This window comes from Athene cunicularia (genome assembly GCF_003259725.1).
Source record: "Athene cunicularia isolate RWA chromosome 3 unlocalized genomic scaffold, athCun1 chr3_part1, whole genome shotgun sequence".
NCBI lineage: Eukaryota > Metazoa > Chordata > Aves > Strigiformes > Strigidae > Athene > Athene cunicularia.
In genome coordinates this window covers 31,460,067-31,482,019 of record NW_020799097.1, presented here as the reverse complement: position 1 = coordinate 31,482,019, position 21,953 = coordinate 31,460,067, and the positions used below count along the sequence as shown (strand labels likewise).

The 21,953-nt window shown below is 33.9% G+C and overlaps 1 protein-coding gene across 1 annotated transcript in view; it reads right to left on the bottom strand.

The window, feature by feature from the left end:
• The window catches only part of ADGRB3 (adhesion G protein-coupled receptor B3), a 477,442-nt gene that overhangs the window by 176,659 nt on the left and 278,830 nt on the right, over positions 1–21,953 (bottom strand). Inside the window, exons 15-16 of the mRNA XM_026844073.1 lie at positions 21,015–21,117; positions 15,108–15,153 (exon numbers count right to left, since the gene is read on the bottom strand). Of these exons, the coding sequence (XP_026699874.1) occupies positions 15,108–15,153; positions 21,015–21,117 (149 nt within the window). The remainder of the gene's footprint in view (positions 1–15,107; positions 15,154–21,014; positions 21,118–21,953) is intronic.

Sequence of the window (21,953 nt, the reverse complement as noted above, 5' to 3'; positions counted from 1 at the left end):
CATATCCAGGATTCAGATTTCTCATTTGTAGAGTGGTAACTATTTTCCTTTTTAAAATTACACTGACAAGGGCTAGGATACAATTATCATCTTTGTAGCAGCAGCAGCAGCAGTTCTTGTAGCATCACAGTCCTCTTATAATTAGGGAGAGTGAATTAGACAAATGTGCAACTTCAGTACATGAGGAATCATCCCATAGTGCACAGCTCTGGTGCATCTTTACCACTACACACCAATGGGAATAATTACTGATAGGCAGAAAGGAGATCACTTGACTTTCAGGTCTCTGACTGAGGTTTTATGGTGAGAATAGGATGTTTGTCTGTTGTTTGTTTGTTCTTAGTGATAAACACATCTAAAGTTAAATGGAAGTCACTGAAACAAAATATGATACTCCATAATGCCATTCTGATGCAGTCTCTTTTCAGAAAAGTGCTGTACTTCTATTGCCCTTATTTGAGCACAGGGTTTCAGTGTATTAAATTCTCCACTGTATCTGTTGATGAATGTGGGTTTTGTTCAAAGGTTTCTACATGGCTCTTTGTAGTTTTACTGAGGAAGGAAGTGTACAATTAAAACAGAAAATGAGGACTTTGATGGTCAGTAAGAGTATTAGAAATATTTTTTTTCCTGCAAAAGCAGATATCAGATACAACAATATCCAAAATTAAACTATTTCTTTATAACCATAAATGGGACTACTCATGTCTGTTTAGATTCCCAAGGGTTTGCATGGCATCATAGTTCTCTTTCCTTACTTGAAATATGCTTTTTAAGACAGGAGTACTTTTGATATTATTTTTTTTTTCTTTTAAACTTTAGCTGCAATTGTATTGTAACTTTAAACTACCTACTGAAGTTTGGTTTGGTTTTTTGTTTCAGCACATAAATAATAGACTTTTAGTTCAGCAAAGCAAGAGCTTCAATTTAGGGAGACAAACAGTGCCAATAATTTGACAGACAAGCTCATTTAATGTGCAGATATCAAACTAAACTCATATAGATTGAAGATAATGAACCTACTTATATAATCAAGTTGAATACACGCTATAGAGCATTTTGCTATATTATGGTCTTGTTTTACATTTTTCCACTAAAGATTAGCAATAGGGGCTAATCCATACTTCTCATAGGTGATGAAAAAAAAATTACAAGTGTCGTTGACATTGTATTTTGTAAAAATTCTAGCGTTTTCACCCAGTTGGAGAGCGAGCTGAAAACACAAGGTACATTAACTTTGGTATTTAAAAATTACTTTATATGCAAATATCCCAAAAGACTGAGAAAAAAAGCACATAGGCTGAAGTAAAACTAACTTCAATTGGATAGTTCTAAGTTAACTAATTGTTTGCACAAGAGCAAAGTAAGTAAATATTGATTTGGAAATCAACATTTTTTCTGAACATAAATACAGTCCTCATATTATTCATTGCCTTTTTACCATTCAAGTAACTGCTTGGGAGTTTCCACACGTTTCACTGATTACATTATTGTAAAGGGCAAAATATCCCTCAGACTCAAATTTCATTATTTTTACACATCCTTCTGGAAAGACTGCATGCAATGTAATAAAAAATGTGATTTAATGATGATCAGAATTTATGTCCTGTACAACATACTGAAGAAGAGGCTAAAATATGAGGTTTAAGGGAGAACTGAGACAAGCCAAACCCAAACTTGATACCATGTGGAATTACTCAGTGCATGGTACAGAAAAACAATTTTGGTATATTAATAAGACACAATTGATGAAAGCTTTGCTATAATGCTTCTGAAACATATTGTTAATTAGTTTTCTTGCTATGTAGTCTTGCCTGCTGACACAGGTAATCCCTGCAACCAGGATGTCTGCACTTAAATAGGTTCTACTTTGTATGTGTGAGTGCTATCTGTCTTGTTAAATTAATTTCAAAACATGGGAAAATGAAGGTGCCAGATCAGTGGGTAGGGAAGAGGGGTGTGATGTAAGCCATTCAGTTCTAGCTTTGAGTACATCACCAACTTCAATTAAGAAAGATAGTGAAAAGGTTATATCTGGGGTTTTAGCCTTTAGGAACTGATTTAAGAGGCAATCAAAAGTACCAAGATACAATAGGCATTAATACATCATGAGAAGTTTGTGTTCTTTATTTGTGTCACTATGCAGCATGAGACTAGATTTTCTGCTTCACAAATTTCAGACCTCCTCATTATTAAGAAAAAAGGCAGAGGAACCATATAAACAGAAGGTTATGATTGATTCTTTGCCTGTGTAAAATGATAAATGGTACATGCATTTTATGACAGTAATTGAAATCTGAAAACCAGAACTGCTTAAAACCACACAAAATGTTGTGCTGCAGTAAAAAAAAAAAAAAAAAAAAGTCACATATATGAAAGCCTGGGGCTGTTTGCACATTGGTGATGAACTACAGTGCTTGTAAACACATACTGAAAAGTCTGTTCAATACCAGCTATGGCATTCACAAAGTTAGACAAGATTATGGTTTTGAAAATGCCACAGATGTTAAATATCAGAGAATTCTGTGTTCTCATTACAGATGTTGTCATGAGAATGGATTGACCGTGTACCACCTTCAATGTAGTCTCTGCTTTGTAACTATGATAACACAATGGAAGGTTGATAATATATTAAAGATCATTTATTTCATAAGTAAGCTTGTAAAGAAGGCAGAAAATGCCTCACAAGTGCTTTTGGGAACATAATCAACCTTGTACGATCACAAATTCCCATTTTTTATTATCTTACCCAAGAGTGGAGATAAGGTAAAATATTATTTTGTTAACCCCCGATTCTTGCTTTTTTTGTTTAGAAACCAAATACTCTGTCTCATAGCATGTCTTAGCCCCAATGAGGGCTCATTTCTCATTTTATTTCATTTAAAGAAGTCAATCAATTTCATTTCATATTTCCAATATTAGCTTTATTGAATGCATTGTCTGTCCTCTGACAAGATACTGATAGCTTCTATGTTGCTATTGGAGGATATTTTCTCCATAGAGTCGCTGATTGTCACTATGAACTTAATGATGAATTAAAAAGTTGGAAAATGTCCACCTCCAAAACCTACAGACTTTACGCTGAAATTTATTATTCTATACCCAGTTCTGTGAGTTCAATACCAATAGAATATTTCCAATATTTTTAATTATGCTTATTATTATTTTTAATTTGCTTGCAAAGAAAGCAGCTCTACAAGATCATTGCTTGTAGTCTGATGGTCAGGGAAATCTCCTGGAGAGGGAAGACTGAAAGTTTGAACACCCTCAGAGTGAGGAGGGCTTAGAACCCCTAGTATTCCACAAGGACTTTAACCTTAGGATATTTTGCAAAAGGTCTTCCTGATCTCTTTATTAAATATGTGTTTACCCCAAGGACACAATTTGGTAATCCACATCTTGAGGTAGAAATTGATACATAGGGCAGGATTCAGATTGGTATGGAAACTTCTAAATTAAGGTACCTCTAGGCATTCAAGGTGTCTAAGCTTCTATCAGAGTCAATGGAGATCTTGTCAGTACAATCTATAGAGCCTAGGGGACAGCTTACCTGTAGTAGGTACCCAATGACTGTGGCACTGGCACACACATGCATTTGAGTATTTAATTTTCTTAACTTTGCAGTTAATTCTGTTGTTAATAATTGATTTCTTTTCCTACATACAATAGTACTAGAGATGTCTTATGGTGTTTTTCCTTCACCTACTTTGAAGGGCATAGGTTTCTTCTAGCTCTTGTAGATATATCCTGAAATTGTTCTACACAGATGTATTAAGACATGTAAATTGAGCCTTTGGTATATTAACCCTCTACTCTAGGGCCTATTCAAACACATTTACATATAAATTATTTCCAATTTCCTAGCTCTATGCAGATTTCTCGTACAGTCTGGTTAACAGAGAAGAGTAAGTGTCTTGTTCAGTTGCTGTGAGTCACTTCTAGTTCTTACATCACATTTGGTTGTCTGGGACATTTTGACACCAAGTTCAAGGAAAAGAAATCAACCTGCTGCATTCGATAGCCTATGTTTTAGACTTCTACACTTAATTCGGACACTTGAAATGCAGTAAATCTGGCCAAAAAAAAAAAGTGCATGAATCTTTGCTCATGTTAACAAGATAGCGTTTTCACATTTGCATCAGTTTGCATTTGTAAGACACCTCCTCTTAAACAAAACAAAACTAAACAAAATAAACTCCAGAAGGGAAAGTATTAAAAATATCTGTAAGGTTGATTACTGATTTCAAAACCAAATACAAATAATATCAAAAACTTATTCACATCTCCAAAACACTGACCTGAGTGTTCATTGGGTTTTGTGATATATGTTTTCTCAGGAATAATTGCATTAATTAAAATAAACTGAAAATGTAAATATCTAGACAAACCAAAAGGAAAAATAGTTGTATAGGTTATAAAATGACATTTGGGTAACAGTTTGAGCTGGCAGCAGCACAGAGAGGTTGTAAAAGAAAAATATCTCTAAAACATCATGCCCAGTATATATAGAAACTCCATACTCAGCAGAATGTGTAAGAAAAATACTTCTCACCTCACTCCCAATCCTCCCTGGTTCTTCCCCACAACTGTCTGAACAAGCAGCTGCTTTGTTCTCCAGAGATTAAGATGCCTTTTGTCTCTGATTTCAACTTGTATCATCACTCTTAGATAGTTGTGCACCTAAACACTAATCTTTTTTGGTTCCTTAAAATGACACGTAAGAGATGCTGGTATTTTTATGGGAAGATGAGAGTGAAGCCAGGACCACGTGGGTTCTTTTACTAGTGCTAGATATTTTCTAGACTAAGATAGGTAATTCTAGGTCATTGGGTTGTGGACCTAAAAGCACCTTGTTCTGTGATTTTGGCTGAAACACTGAGTCATATGATATTTAGACATCTGCATATTTCCTTGACTCTGATTAAATTTTTTCTATTTACTGGAAAAACTCAGAGGAATAGAAAGCTGTGTCTGATCAGAGTTTTGTTTTGTAAATCTATTTCAATACCAGAACAGAATGGTCTGCTTCAGATGAAAAATAAACCCAAAACATATTCTCAGCAGTTGATTGTATATGGAAAGTTGATTGAAAGGGGGGGAGGGGGGAGAGAGAGACATGTGGTTTTGATAAATTTATCATAGTTTTTCTTCTGCATTTACAATGAAGAACATACAGTGTAATTCACATTAAGGTGTATGTTATCTAATTAAAGATTGGTATATGTTATTTAACAAATAAAAACATGTAGAATCTGACATCAGATAAATATATATTGCACTATGCAGAACATGCCTTTCTATGTAGTACAATAATGAAAATGATGTTTCATATTTTCAATTTTACTTCATTGGGGGGTGGGGATAAATGTTTTACATGCTTTATTTCTCAAAGATTTGAATCTGTTTGTATACATGAAATGATGAAGTATGTGTGTGAGTACACACACAATTTGTGTACCTAAAATGTCAAATTTTGACTGTCGACTTACAAGAAAAAGGAGAAGGGGGGGCAAGAATAGGCTGAAGATTAATGATGTGCATAGAAAAAGATACTGATGACTTTTTCTTGTACATGCTACAACATGATACAAAAGTATAAAAGATACTCAAAAAGATATTAGAATATCTCTGGAATACTGCTGACTTTCCGTCTCATTTTAGAATTCCTGTAATAGCTGCATGGCACTATGTTGGCTAAATGCAAACAGAAGTTGTTCGAATGAAATAATTCTTTTACATTTTAAATAGATCTTTTGTGTTATTATCTGATAGTTGACATATTTATATTTTAAGCTATGTTGGTATTATATTAAAATCATAGCTTTTTTTTTTTAATAACCATTTAAAACTGAGAATATATCAAAGAAAGTACTTACCAATATTTTAAAAATACACTGAATATATCTATATTGCAGTCAAAATTGCAGTTATGAAGTAGTATAAACCTCTGGTCAAAATAATGTACTCTTTACATGCTAAGCACACAAATATATCAAATTCATTGTAAGGAGTGATCCCTTTTTCTGGTTCTGTATTGCTCTATATGTCAGTATATGCAGTGCCTTAACTATTGCTGTTCAACTTTATGGAATAACTCCTGGATTTGTGCAGGAGTGTTTCTGGTTCTGTGGTCCCAAGCTGGCATGCTGTTTAAACCTGGGCCTTCAATTGATCTATTGTTAAACTTGACATATATATTTATGTTAAATGATGAATTGATAGTAACATGATGGCATCTCATTTCATGGTTTTGATATATGCAAATATATTTCTGTAATTTAAAAGACAAACATTTCCTCTGCTTCCACAGAGTTATGAGGAGATTGAACAGAGAAGACAATTGCTAGAAATTGCATCATTAGGGTAACATGTAGCATTGGGAATCATAACCATAGCCTGTGAAATTTAGAATTATATTATATTCTCCATTGCTTAGAATAATACTATGGATTGCAGGATGTTATCCCCAGCACATGCACTTCAATGCCTATGTATATTACATTTAGTTAACTGGATATGCAAGAAATCTCTCTTACTCAACATTATCAGAGAAGATGATGATAACATTAAAAAATCATCACAAATACACCATGCTTTCAGCTAAAAATCTATTCAGCCATAATCTAGCAGCTATTCAACACAACAGGGTTTTTTTCATGAAATTGCTTTGCTTGAAGCTGTTCATCTAGCATATTACCTTCCATTTAAACTTGTTCAAATCGTGATATACGTTTGTATTATCCTCATTAAGATCTGGCCATCTCGCATAGTTTAAGTTTAATAAGATATATTCTATTCAAATTAAGTGGTAACAAGTATAAATATTGTCTTTACGATCTTTAAAACATTCAGAATTTTAACTGATAAACCCCAAAACATTATTTTTAATATTTTATCCTTGTTTCTAGACATTTCAATTTTATGGCGAATTCAATTCATACCAAGTATATTCCTTTAATCAAATGTCAGAAAATGTAAAGTTGGCCTCTACCATTTCTGCTTTAAATTAATTCAACCAGCCTAGCTCATCAGAGAGAATGGTAAGTTGAACTGTACTCTCAGTAAGCAGGGCTGAACTAAATACAGTAAAAACATAGTGTATGGTAAAACTACCCCACATATAACCCCTCATAAATTGGAAGATAAATATAAGTCCATATACACTTTATGCTTTCTCTGTGCTGAAGTGGAGTGCACGATGAACTAGTCCTCATTTAATGACTTGATGTTCTCTTGATCTGTTTACCTGGCATACACCAAAGAACTGTTTACGCAGGATAAGATTCTGAGTACCACAGACAAAACAGTATGGAATGGAAGCATGGATAACTAAGGGAGGATCAACAAAAAGACAGCAATAAACCAGTATATTTTATTTTAGGTTTTGCTGCACATAAATGATGCAAGTCCACTGTTACTATGCTACCAACATTTCAATGCATTTTTCTGAATATTGGGATGTTCAAAGAACCAAAGTCTTAAACCTATATTCGTTACCAACTCGGCACAAAACTTCTTGTCTAGATTCAGATTCTTAAATCATCATTCATGAAAATATCTAATAATTCAAAAAATAACATTTTTAAATTACAATGGCCTCTGGGAGTCAACCGTCCAGAAATATATATATTTAAAAACTGAATAGGTTTTGAACCAAATAGGCCTTTTTCAAAAATTTTAGATTAAATACTGACCAGATTTTGTCAGTGAGGGTATAAAACATTGATTGACGTCATGGATGGGCACGTGAAGGTCTTTGCTTCCCTCTAGTGACTGGTCTTAGGAGAGATTTAACTGAATCTGCTCATGTCGCTCAACTATGGCGCAGAGATTCAGCAAAAGATTAATTTTGTGTACAGATACCTATGAGGTCAGTGAGATGCTGATACAGCATTAAAAGTGTATACTTGTGACAGCACTTGATAAAATATGGCAGATTTAAACTGGACATGTGTTTGAGTGGTTTTGATGGTGTTTTACTATTTTATCAGACAGATATGATTTCAGTGTTGACAATTCAAGAACAACTAGGGTATGACCTCTTAAATGCATTCCAAAATACCATTCAAAAAATTTCTTTTAAGGTCATTTGCCATACAAACACTGTTCTTGCAGAAATACAGACCAGTCTTTGATGAATTACATGATGTTTGTTTTATCAGAGAGAATAGTTAGCAATTCAGCAGACATCAGTCAGATTTAGATCCATGCATTTGGAAGTAAAGAGAAGCATTTCTATGCTCTGCAAATGCTCAAAAATGTGTTGTATTATATTATGCTCATCTAACTACTAAAAGTAGGTTTATCTGTAATGGTTGTGTTTCTGTCTTTTTTGTACTGACTATAAATAAGTTTAAAAGGGACAAATACACGTCTTTGCAAAACTATGCAACATAATTTACTTACAAGCAATTTACACACATGAACTGTGCCCCTATTGTCAAAGGAATGAGAGAGAATGGGAGAAGGGTACTTTCTACAGCTCCTTCTCACATGGTTAAGCAGTATTCCCCAGATTTTTCATCTTCCTGGGTGATGCAAGTAGACATTTTGTCTAAGTTTGGCATAATATACAAGGACCTTTAGTGCTGCTGCACTACCTCTGTTAGATAAACTGAGCTAAATTCTTCAGGATGGGCATCAGAATGAATAAGCAAAAACCAGAAATATCATTATAAAACTATTTAAACTTTAGAGATTTGGATCATGGCAGGGAAAAGATACCAGCTTTGAAAAAAATCTAGAGCACATTCTCAGTTAGGACTCAGGAATTTCAAACTCTTAACTCCACCTGGATTTGATGAGGAACCTTGGACAAACAGCCTTGCTTTCATTATGACCTACCTTCATTCACCTATCTGTAAACCAGGGAGGATGACACCAATCTCTGTGTTAAATTGCTTTTAAATCTACAGATGTAACACACTGTTAGAGTTATATGGTATAAATGAGAAATGTTGATAAACTTTCACAGTTGTAATTGTGCTATACTGTACTTTAGGAAGCTGTATTGGATTTGGCGAACACTGTTTTCCCCTACAAGAGTCAATCCAAGTCCAGCACCATGCTGGATTCACAGGTCCCAAGTGCTGCATTTCTTGGTGAGGTATTACTAGGGAAAACAACGATTACATTTTATTTGACTTGGTAACATTCATGAATTTTTCTAGAAACATAGATACAAATCCAAATTATAACCAATTTATTTTCTGTTCTAAAGTTTATTCAAACTGCTTAATTATCTTCTGCCCTCACAATACACTAAAAAAACTGTCAAAAGACCAATTCAAATATTTAAATTTGATTATGAAGATACAACCACTAGTTCTTTTTATTCACATTTCAGAATTATAATTTCCTGATATTACAAGAAACCACTATTTTTAGTTTCTGAAAACCTACATTTACATAAAAGCAATAAATAGCAATTGAGTTCTCAACAAATGGAGTTGATTAATCACCCAGTAAAAATTAAAAAGAAAGTGAACTTATTAGCAAGAATTAATTTGATTTCCTTTTTTTGCTATAAATCTCAGCAGGCCACGTAATCTCTGTCATGGCCGTGTAGGTGTTAGTGAAGAGCAGTGTTATAAAAAAGAACTAAATTATGAATTCCTCCCATATATAATGATTCATTTTGTGTATGATTTAAGCAAAGAAAATTTTGGTCTGACTTTTTCAACATAAAGACACTTCATTTTATATTGTACAATACCTACATATTTCAGAACTAAGTACTCCTGCATTACAGTATAATCTTAGCAGTTTGTAAATTTTGAAATTTTTAAATGCATGGCTTGAGCAGTAGTTTGCCACCTGATCTGATCTGATTCAAACCAGACAAAGCCTTTTGGTTGTCTGCAAGGAAGTCTGGATTAGGTTTTTAATTCCATATTGTTTTAATGAAAAAGAATATGACTCTGTAGAGTCTTTTGATTCTTTATGCAAGACTATCAGGAACAGAAGATTATGTAGTGTGCTATTACACAGGTTCCATTATGGATAGTTCTCCATAAAAGTAGTTAGTCCAGAAGGCATTTACCTTTTGAATAACTTCATTAACTTTAACTCTTCCATTGCATTCACAAACATAGGCATAGAAGCTAACATGGAAAGAAAATTATTGCCTTGAAAACCAGGAAAAAAATCTGAAAAGCTGGACCAACAAGTCTGTCAGAAGTTAATGGAAGAAGCAAATCTTCAGCTGGCATACATTCCTAAACTATACTTAGATGAATTACTCTTATTCAATTTTTATTTCACTTATAGAAAAGTATTTTTCCTCCATGTCTTCCTGGTGACAAAATTAATGTGACTGTCAAGTTGTATAATTAAGGAGAGGCTACTATTCATATTTCCAGAAGAAAATTCTGATGTAGGATATTCTAATTATTTGATGATTAGCTTGAGATATTTTGACTTATAAAGAGTCTTCATGAACATGTTTTCAAATGTTTGCAAGGCTAAGCCAAACAAAGAATAACTGTAATGGTCCATCATGGTAGTCTTAAAAAACAAAATGGAGAGGAAAGACAAAGCAGATCAGAATTTCCTTCAACTTTATCATAAGGCAACAAGATAAAAAAATTGTTTTGCTGCTATGCATGCAAGCTTATATCCTAAATCTGAGTTGCATTCTGCCCTATAGGCAAATATGTGAAAAAATCACAAATAACTGATAGATTTTTCTTTATTTTCATTGAACAAAAACCTAGATGGACTCTTTCTCCACAACTGTATCTAGGGACAATGGGAGAAAAATAGTTAAAAGCTCTACTTAAAAGTTAAGAGCCCCAGAATACTAAAGCCCCTTCCTTAACCAGTCTTGTGAGACGTCATGTTGCACCACACACCGCTGTGGAGCACACCAGCAACAACTGACACTGTCCTGTGGAGAACACATGTGCCCACATTATGTATAAGACATTTCTAAAAGAATGAACACCAGCCACATTTTTTTGCTAATTGATCTGTAACTATTGAAGCTCCCATGTGAGATGTCACCTCTTTCCAGTGACTGAACCTGTTTACCCCATCTTCCACGCCCTCATTGTGATGGTGTTAGCTGAGGATTGCATGTGAGGGTGGTACTCACAATGCTCCATACTGCAGCACCTAGATTCCAGCCTGTTACTGTGTTTTGAATTCTGGGCCCTGGTTCAAGAGTCCAGGGGCTCGGTCCACTAAGGCAAGTGACTAACTTTGTCAGGCTAAACTTTCATGAATGCCAGAGCTCCATACAGAATCTGTTACGGCACCTATCACAGACATAAGCATCAGAAAATCCAACAAAGTTCAAGAGAACTGTTCAACCTACAAAACTGCCACAGTATATTGTATTTTTTAAATGGAAATGTATGCATGCATATAAGGATTCTTTGATCCCATGGGCTTACACAGCCTTGCCTAGACTTACATAAAGCGAAACAGTGCTAGGAAAAAACACTGACAGTGATACGGCTAAGATTTAGGTGAGGCATGGTGACAAACACATGGAAAGAGTGGTAAAATTAAATATAGAGGTGCTGGGAATCAGCTCCCTAACCCATGAATATTTTCCTAAATAATATGGCAGAGTTCCAGCAGGACACGTTGCAAGTAACACACTCCAGAGGAGCTGACAGCTCAGTGAGCATGGTCTGCCCCTGTGAGGCTGAAAGTGTGTTTCAAACTCTTCAGTTAATTGTTATTTGAGGAGTTTGAAACACACGTTTTTTTAAACACTGAGAAAAAAATGAAAGGCCAGTCCCTGAGGTCCCCAAGCTCTAACCATTGGATTACTTGCTGGTTGAGACTATCTCTGTTGTCTGTCTCTCCCTTCTTCTTTTCCTTTCCAGAAAAGTAGGAGGGACAGAAGAAAAGCTTTCAGAAGTTTTGTTTCACCTTAAAATCTTTAAAATCACTTCTGTGGGGTACAAAAGTCAGGTCTAATACCTGACCAAATTTTTTTTTTTTTAAACTCTTTGTGGACTGAGACACTGGAATTAATGTATCATAAGCAGTTCCTGACAGCAGGGATAGTTTGTTCATGCCAGACAATGTAAAGCCAAAAATATACGACTCTTTCTTGAGTTTTTGTTTGCTTGATTTAAGGAAACAAAATTTTTTGTCCTCAGAATATCAATTACAAATATTCTACACATTTACCCATGCACTGAAAGGAGAAGCAGACATATCCTAAGACTTTACTGAAGGCAACATTTAGAATACATTTTCTGAAATGAATGGATGAAGATATCACTCTGATTTTTGAGGGGAAAAAAATCACCACTTACATACCATTGATGCTACCAGCTTCATGTAGGGAAGCTGGAAGTATCAAAGGAAACACCAGATTCATAAACAGCCTAGTTTCAATCAATAGACAGATGTGCTCTGTATTTTGTGAAAATCAACTGAAATAAAATGCTGAATTATTGGATTTGAGTTTGCCCTTTATAATGCATGACATAATATTTTATTCTTTAGTTTCACTGTCTCGATATTGAACACACATTTGACTTGTTGCCTATGGAGAGGGCACAAGCCTGCCAGCTTGATAAATGGAAAAACTCATAAAATACCATCACAGGAAAGAACGACCAAATCTCATAGAAAGAATGGATTTAAATTGCTTTTTCCCAAGTTAGGATGACCAAATTATCACAGGTAGCAATGGCAGTAGGATAAGTTTGAGGACCTGGTGTGATTAAAGAGCTCACAGATCCAGAACTTTCTTCAAGGATGGATGACAGGGAACTGTAATCACTGATCAGTCTCCTGAGAAGCATATCCAGGTAGACAAAGCTTCTCCTGTTGTTGGCGAAGTATTATACTGACAAGATCAGTGGAGGAAGTGTCATTTACCAAATGTGAACTTGCAATGCATGCGATAAAGATGTGGGAGAAGTGGCTAAAAAGGTGGCAAAACCCATTAGAGGTTACTGCTGGCTGTATGACAATGATAAAAGCAGTTTTCATCTGAAAAGCACTTAATTTAAAACAACCATCTCAGCATAGACTACTGATTAGTTAAGCACCTTCAGCTAAAAGCAGACTACTTTTTGTTGGGTTTATTCCAAAATGCTTGCCAAAACCTGGTTATGCAAAAATTACCCAGTTTGGAAGGACATGAGTACAGCACAGCTCCATAGGATTTTTAATGTGTATGAGGCACATGATCCATCAAATCCAGTTGCCTGCTGCTACGAGTGGCTAATTTCCACTTTTTCGTGTCTCAGAAAAGTAAAAGAAAAACAAGCTACCAAGAACCCAACATCATTAGGGGCACCTAATCAATTGAATGGTCCTCAACATATTTATTCATTAAGATTTATAAATTATAGGAATCGGTCGAGCATTATAGACCTTTCATGATAATTTTAAACTCATGGTGTCATAATACAAATTCTGAGCTATTCCTGAGTAAATACAAATAAAATGCTCAAAACCAAAAAGAGAAAACATTAGAAAAAATAAATTCATGAATCAACTAATGCTTCCACAGCTAACATTAAGGATCTTATCCTGAGGGACGGAGGAAAACAGTAAAATTTTGCTCTTGCTATTACACTCAGGTAAAAGGTAATGTAATGTTCTCTTAAAATAACACACATACAGGTGTAAAACAAATTACAATGGTGTCCACGAAGACTTACCGATACATCCTATCTTATTGTGAATATTTTATGGCTCATATAACTTTTCAAAACTGATAAATATCCAAGAATACCTGCAATCTTCAAATACTTTAACATCTTCAATTGCTACTTTTAAATAACATGACTAGAAAAGATCCACTTCAGAATAGAAAAGCATGTTTCTCCCTCAAAACCTCAAACTATTTTATGTAAGCTTTATGTAAATTTTAGATGTTTCAGAAAATCACTTTTGAAGCATACTGAAATGAGTACTTACATGTAGAACTAAATTTCCCTATAAACAGTACTACGAGAAATGTATACAAAACAGGTGGCAAGCACAAAATACTGTGAAGAGGAAATGTTTCAAATGTTTTGCATTCCATGTGCACATAATAATACATATTTTACACATATGCAATTATTTATACACTTATTACATACATATTAAATACATATTATGTAATATCAAGTTTTTCATGTGCTTGATTCCAAACATTTTACAGAAATGGAACATTATGAAGTTGCTGTCAAATAACTGCATTATGATTCTTTTGTAGATGTATAGACCATGGTACTACTTGTATTTGGAATGATTTCTAATATTATGTCCAAAGTTTCTCATTTCTATATTGTAACGTTGTTTCTCAACCATCAGTGTACTGATGTAAACCTGGGCTCAAGGATAAAAGCACTCACAAAATCACAGGCATACAATTTCTAACACTGTAGATGAGTATAAGACATACATAACATACCTGGACAAGAAGTACAACAGACTCTTTAAAAAAATTAGTATGGCAACCATATAGGGATCCTTCTTGAAACACTTAATCAGTATTTAGGCCAAGTTCACCATGGCTTCAATGAGAGATTTACTGTGAAAGATTAATGCAGCAAATTACAGCTGCATAAATTTGAAATTATTTTTAAACCACACTGTTTTTACTGCTTCTTTACAGCAACATTTTTTGTTTTGCTATGGAAGGGACACACTGAAAAAATTAGCAGAAGACTGCTAGCAAGCTTTCACTGTTTAGTATACAGCTATTATTTTAGTAAACTAAAATGAAAATTTGTGTGAACTAAAATGAAGATTGCTGTGGGCATCACTGGAAAAATAGATTTCTCCCTGCAGTAACACAAATGGGAGCCTTCCTTAGTTATGTGTCTGATCGTTTACCCACTCACTTGTTGCCCAGCAACTACCATCAAGGAACTACAGTTCTTAGACATCCTCATTTTAATCTTGAAAAAGAAGATTAAAATCATTATGTGAGTAATCTCTTTCTGGTGAGATATTGTATTATTTCAATTTACATAGCTGCAGAAAGGAAGTCAAGTGACTGGAGAATCTAGTCCTTTCACTCTGTGAAAGGTTCATTTTCCCTGCCCTTGTACAAACCTGTTTACTGACCAGCTACTTAAATATTGTTAGGTACTTTGTAATATTTGAGCCATAGCAATAGAAGTAAACATCTGTCACTTACGTTCTTGAATCATCCCACAGCACACAGTAGGGATTCAATGTGCCCTAAGAAGAAAACAAACAAATCTATTAGTTACTGGTATACAAAAAAATGTGCCATGCTTGATCTAAACATTTATTTGGGTCTCCTCCTACAAGATCACACTTATACTCGGATTGATAGCACTGAAATTGAAAAAACTTAAGGTTAATTCTCATGGAGTATTAAAAGAGTATTCAAACCTCAAAGCAGAGTATTTGCTATATTCCCTCTCTCTTAGATAAGCATAAAGTTGTCTATTTATAATATGCTAGAAGAATTTAAATATAAGAGTTAACCTGTTAAGAGTCTTGACTTCACTGAACATTTCTGGTTGTGTTTAGAAGCAGAACTTTAGGCCCCTTGGGAACCTGGATGTCAAAACCAGTAATGCCTTTAAAGATGTTAAGCATAAGTTGGGCAAAATATCTGGAGGCTGGGATTTCAGATGACTCCGCATTCAATACACAAGTCCTTTTGTCAGTTAGGTCCTAAATCAGCAGATAATTTTGCTGAAAATAATTTTTTTTTGTTGTTGAGCTTTACAATTCTAGCTCCAACCTCTTTGAAGTCCGTGGAAGATTTCTGATTTGATTTAGAACAGAAATCTAAGTTTATTACACATCATTAAGCTTTGACTATTTTTTTTTTTTTTTAAACTGAAATGTCTTTATTATTAATCATGGTTAATTTCCTGCCTAGGAAGAGTTGAGAAAAAAATAAAGTTCAAGTTTTGTCCCTAATCTTGTAAACCTTCCTTTATCAAAACTCAGATTGACTTAAAATTACTTAACTGGCTAAAAACCGCAAAACAGTATTCCTGTCCATCCTGTTCAACTGAATATTCCCAGAAGTCAGAACTACATAAACAAATCAGATATAAAATACAGAATAAAAAAATATTTTTAACAAAATCACAAGTGATTTGAAGAAACAGTTTAAATAAACACACTATTTGCTTATGTCAACATTAGTGTAGTTCTTATGAACAGTGTTAGTGCAGTAGATAAAAATATGATTTCATATAAACAAAAACCACCTTGATATTTAATTCTGAAAAGTGTTTTATTTCAAGAAAAAACATAGCAGCTTGTGAAGAATTCCAGTATTTAATTACATTAAATATTTTTCTTCCATCCACCTCTTTGTCAAAGATAAAAAATATCCTTCTGAAGATGCTTGTGAGAGGCATTTAGGGAAGTTTTGATCCTCTCCTTCAGTATTTTGCTGACTGCATCAAATTTTATGAGTTTATGAATATTTAAAACCAACATATACTTATGGCACTTGACATTAACATAGCACTGTACAAACATAAAGATGTTTCATTCCCTGAAGTATTTATAATATAAAGAAGAGGAAGGAGAAGAGGGCACAGGACAAAGCACTGGACAACAGGAAAATTCAGAGATTCAGAGGCCAGGTCCTGCACCATTAGCCAAAAGCTTTCAGATACATTTGATAGAAGAGGACATAGAAGGATAGGAATCAAGAACAATGGAATGACAGTTCAGAATTAACCTTTTTGCAAAATGTCATCATTAGGGAGTATCAATTTGTATCCTAAGACTGGGTGAAGAAATTTTACTTGCAATCTGATATAGCTATATGGATATTAAAAAAAGTACCCCTATAGCTGAATTGTAATAAGACATTAATCTGAGACATGTCTTTCCTAGCAGCAGAGATCATATGGTTTATGCTCACTATTCCCACGGTGCAATTAGAAAGAATACAGAAATACTTTCAGAAAAAATGTCCATTATAAAGAAATCTACAAAATAGAGGGAAATAAAAGCCTTTGCAGAAAGCTGAAACACTATAAAACTGCTGCTGTTGGATCACATGCTTCATTCTCTTGGAAATGTATTCAAATGAAAAGAAAAAAAAAAAGTAGTATGCTTGGCCATTGCAGTCACTAATGAGAGATTAAGCAGAAACCTGGAAAACAGGATAAATATTACTGCTGTTCCTTAAGAAGGTCTTGTGTAAGGGTTTGCTCTGCCAGGTGTGGCAGCTAGCAAGGGCACAGTAGCTTCAGAACTTCTTCCCCTTTTGAAATCCTGATGAAACACTCTTCAAGCACTGCAAGAACAAGAAACTTGTCTTCCTATTTTCTTCTTCACCCTTAACCTGTTGCTTTTTTTTCCCAGTCATTCTGGGTCTGGCCTCACACTGGAAATGTCTCCTCACACTGTTGTCGTTGAGCTACCTCCAAGAACCAACTCTCTCTGCAGTAATCTTCCATCACAGCTCTTGCCAGTTATTACTTAGATGCAGCTAAGGAAGCAGCTACTGTGTTCATTAATGTTTACAACTGTTTCAGTATTGATTTATATACTGCAGTACAGGATATCTCAAAACCAGACATATGTGTGCTAGTGTTTATGTATATGTTTCTCTGCCTGGCATATAAAACTGAACTTTCAAGATGTGATTGGCAACTTTGACGGATATGCAGCACAGTGCCAACTGTATTTTGTAGCCAGGGTTTTCAGTCTCACAGAAAGCTTGATGTCCAATGCTACCGCTGCCTCGTTACTTTAGTGTCCCTGGAGTAAACTTCTGCGCTGTCAGGAGGTGAGAGTTCATAATCTCTCTGGAGCAAATAGGATTTTGTTTGAGTTGTGTACTTTTAAAAAGATTACTTTGGAGTCTCTTTAATCAGGCTACTGGAAAAAATGTGATCACATTCATCAACATGTTCACAGTGCGTAAGACCAAATACCATGTTCTCTAATGCATTACAACTCACATTCTCATTGTGTCAACTATTATATTTTAATCTCTCTGCAAATTCAAATACCATATGATATTCTGAACAGCACATGTAATTGTGATTTACACATCCTCCAAAAAAAAGTAATCCTCTGGTTTTATTAATGAAATGGCTAATTTTGATATAAAATGAAGCAATGATGATAAATTTTGAATAAGTGAATAGATTTTAAGGCTAAAGTGGATTAAACACATTAACTTTTAATAAATGATCACATCTACCCATCATTTTTCATAATCTCTTATCTACTTAATTTGGTCAGTGGATGGGGAGGTAAGAGAACAAATGTGTAGGTATACTCCTATACATTTAGTAGGCATGATCCAGAGGTTGCTTAGAAGTTAGTCATGAAACCAGTTTGGAAACAAACTGTTCTTAATGATGAACAGCATTTCAAGAAAAAATGTTTGAAAAGAACAACAAGAAGAACCATTTCAAAATAATCAGATGAAAGAGAACGTCTGTATTTTATTTTCCATTTAATAACAAATCTATTTAATTGACATATGATTAATTGCCAGCCATTAATATATAATGTTTAAACACTAAAGATACAAAAAGAGAAAACTAGTAGTAATGTATGTGACACATAAAGCTTGTTTTATAGTAATATAATTTACTAAATTCTTTTTTTCAGCTGAGAAAATTATACCAAAGAAGATTAGAATTATACTATGAAGACAAGAAACACTCAAACTTACAAAATAATATTTCTATGCAACTACAGCCTTAGTTCTTTAGACCAAAGTCCCATTATGGAGGCTAAGACCTGAACATAAAAATCACCATATATTTAAAGACTAAAACTGGTTTTCATTTCCAGATTTTCTAGAGCAATATTTTGTCATTGTATCTGCGATCTGACTCTTATATACAGGTGGATTGAAATCTTATTTAAATGTACTATGTGTGACTGGAAATTTTTTCTAAGTACTTCATGCTTCTCTGGATTAACATCTAAGACAAAAACTGAGCCAAATGGAAAAAAAAAAAAAAGTCTCTGATATCTATTGGCAAGGTTATTGTCTTTCTGCCTTGTCAAGAAATGAGCTAATACAATACTCATTAATAGTCTGTTACTGAAAGGTTGACAAAGCAAGGTGACAATCAGTGTCTCTAATGTGATCTTTTGTAACAATGAAATTTCAGTTCATTTCCAAGATTTTGAAAGTTGGCAAAAAACTGATCTGTAAATTACCCAAAGGGATGGATTAAAACAAAAAAAAGATGAAAAGAATCCCTCTCTAAGAATTGTCTAGAATTTCAGCTTTTGGGAACAGCGGTTCAACCTTTCATTAGTCTAGTCTTTCCTGTGTTGTGTTTAATCGCTTGTGTTTGACTTACAAATATTCCCAATGCTGACACGTTGTTTACTAATTTTTTTTTTCAATTTCTTTTCTAGCATAAGTGACCCAAATAATAACTTTTTTTTTTTCCTGTTACCCACATTTTTGCAAGCAATAATTCCAGTTCCAAAATATAGATGTCATACTTCAATATTTCTTATCTACAACTCATGTAAGTAGCCCCACAATAATTGTTAAAATAATGGAAATTAGCTTTGAGAAATACCATAAACTCTGCCTAATAATGATCTTAGTAAGATCAAAATAGATATTTTATTTCAAAGGTGTGGTTTGTGCTTTGTTTTGTTTTCTTATATATAGGATTAATTTATAGTCTACTTTAGCAAATATTGTATTTTTAGTGAAATTTCTGAGAGGAACAGAAGTTATGTTAAAGATTGATATTATTTCTTAATATATATGATGGAGATATATTAGGTTGGACACAAAACAAAACAAAACCCCAAACCTACCCACTGTAAACATTTAAAAATTAAATAGAAACGGAGAACCATAAAAAACAAAATCTCCACAATTCATCAATAAACTAATCTTACTGAAAGGTAAGGAGTGAGCTCAGTTTATGTCCCTCTATTCCTTTCTCTTTCTCTACATGTCTTTGCAGCAAATTTCACTGAGTTGTTCTTTATAGTATCTTTTGGGGAACTGAATGGTGGGTCATGATGACCACTGATGGCAAAACAGTCAGTTTCTTCTAACCTTGAGTAAAATATAAATTAAAGATCTAGAGTTCGAAGAGTTGTGGGGTTTTGTTTTTTTTTTTCATACTTTTACCCAGAGACACTAATCCAAATTTGCTACTGAATTAAATATTTGGAACTCCTTCAGTTGAATTGTACCTATATGACCATTTTGGCAACTATTTAGAACAAAAAAATGACAGCTTTACAGTCTTTTAGATAACCATACTATTTACTAAAGATCTAGTAACTATGTCTCTTCTAATCATCTTTTTATTACTTTATTTAAAGTAAATCTAACTTTTAGCAACATAAATAGAGCTCATATGCCATACCTTCACAGAAATTACTCCTATGCTTGTATTTAACATTATTTCCTGTACATCATACATGACAAAAATTTCCTGCAGAAGATTTATTTTATTCTCCCTGTGACTGCTGGGAGATTGTTGAGAGCAGAAAGAAAAACTGTTAATATTTTTCATATAGAAAATATGAACATTGACATAGAATCCCCTTTTTCAGATTTAAAACTTTTTTAATGTGAGATTAAAGGCTGAAAAGTACAGAATTAAAAAGAATTGCACAAAAAAATCTCAAACATTTATAAGAATTGTAAGCTAAATTGGAACCAGAGCATTTTTTTTCAAAGTCTGCTACAACAGGGTAGGTTAAAACTGTCTTTTGAGTATAAAATAATGAAAGAAAATAAGAAAGGCCTGAAGAACTATGTAGCTCTATGACCTATGCAGGGAGCAAAAGGATAAGTAGTCAGCACAATACTACATTTGCAGTTGCATCCATCAGAGCAGTTAATAGGTAGAAATTGATGGTTAATGAAAAGCTCAAAAATCACAGAACAACAATTAATTTTGTTTTGCACATACACATGCATGAAACAGCTACACATTCACTTCAAAGTATGGTAGACTGTTCCCGGATTTAAGTTTTAGCAGTTAAACTGGGTTTTATTACCTGTTATTTAAAACAACCCTACTTCTTTCTTTCATATGATCTGATAAATACTCTTGGAAGAACATATCAACTATCCTTGTACTTACATTAGACAGATGGGCCAGTTCTATCTCCAGAAAAGAATCGGTAGTTTTGGGCTCGGGTCGTATAGTAACAACGATGATTTTTGAATTAACAACCGTAAAATTCCTGGGGGGGAAAAAAAAAAAAAAAAGTGCCATCATGTGGAAATGAAAGATTTAACTTCATATGAGATTAAATGAGGCTTCTGATATTACATTTAAAGAAGTATCTCATGGGCATTTTTCGTGACTTTAGTTGACAAACGTTCAAGGAGAAACTATATTTGGAAGTGCTGGGTGAAAACATTCACTCCAAACATACTTTAAAGTCTGAAGAGCAACAATGATGGCAGAAATGCCATTCCTTAAAGTATGATTCACTAATTGGAACAGTGTATTGATGCACACAAATACTCTGTCCATGGTTGAACACATATTACTCGCTTCTCTCAACATAGATCCACTAGCTATATTTTATGGAGGAAAAATTACTGTCTCTCAACGTGCTGTGTTGGACTTTTTTCTGACTATTAACCGTAAAATTGTTAAGAAGGATGAATGCAATGGGAGATTCTACAATTCTGTTGATTTTGTGCTTGTGAAAAAACCCTAGCTGTTTCCAGTTTTTGAAAAAAACATTGCATTTGCTATATGAGTGGGTAACTTCATCATCTAAATACTTTTAAAGATATAATCCATACTTGTGCCCTGACTGAAATTCCACCAAAACCAATCATTTTTTTCATATATATGTGAGATTATATTTGGTTAATTTATTGTACCAGATTACTCAAAAGAATAATTTTCTGTTAATTTCTATAATTTATCATCAATTTCTCTCTCTTCATGTAAAACATGGCTTGCTCTTTTGTAGCTACCTTTCTACGACAGACTTAGTATTGCCAAGGTTATGCTAATACAGGCATAAAGACATGTTGACATGATGTTCATATCTGAGATACT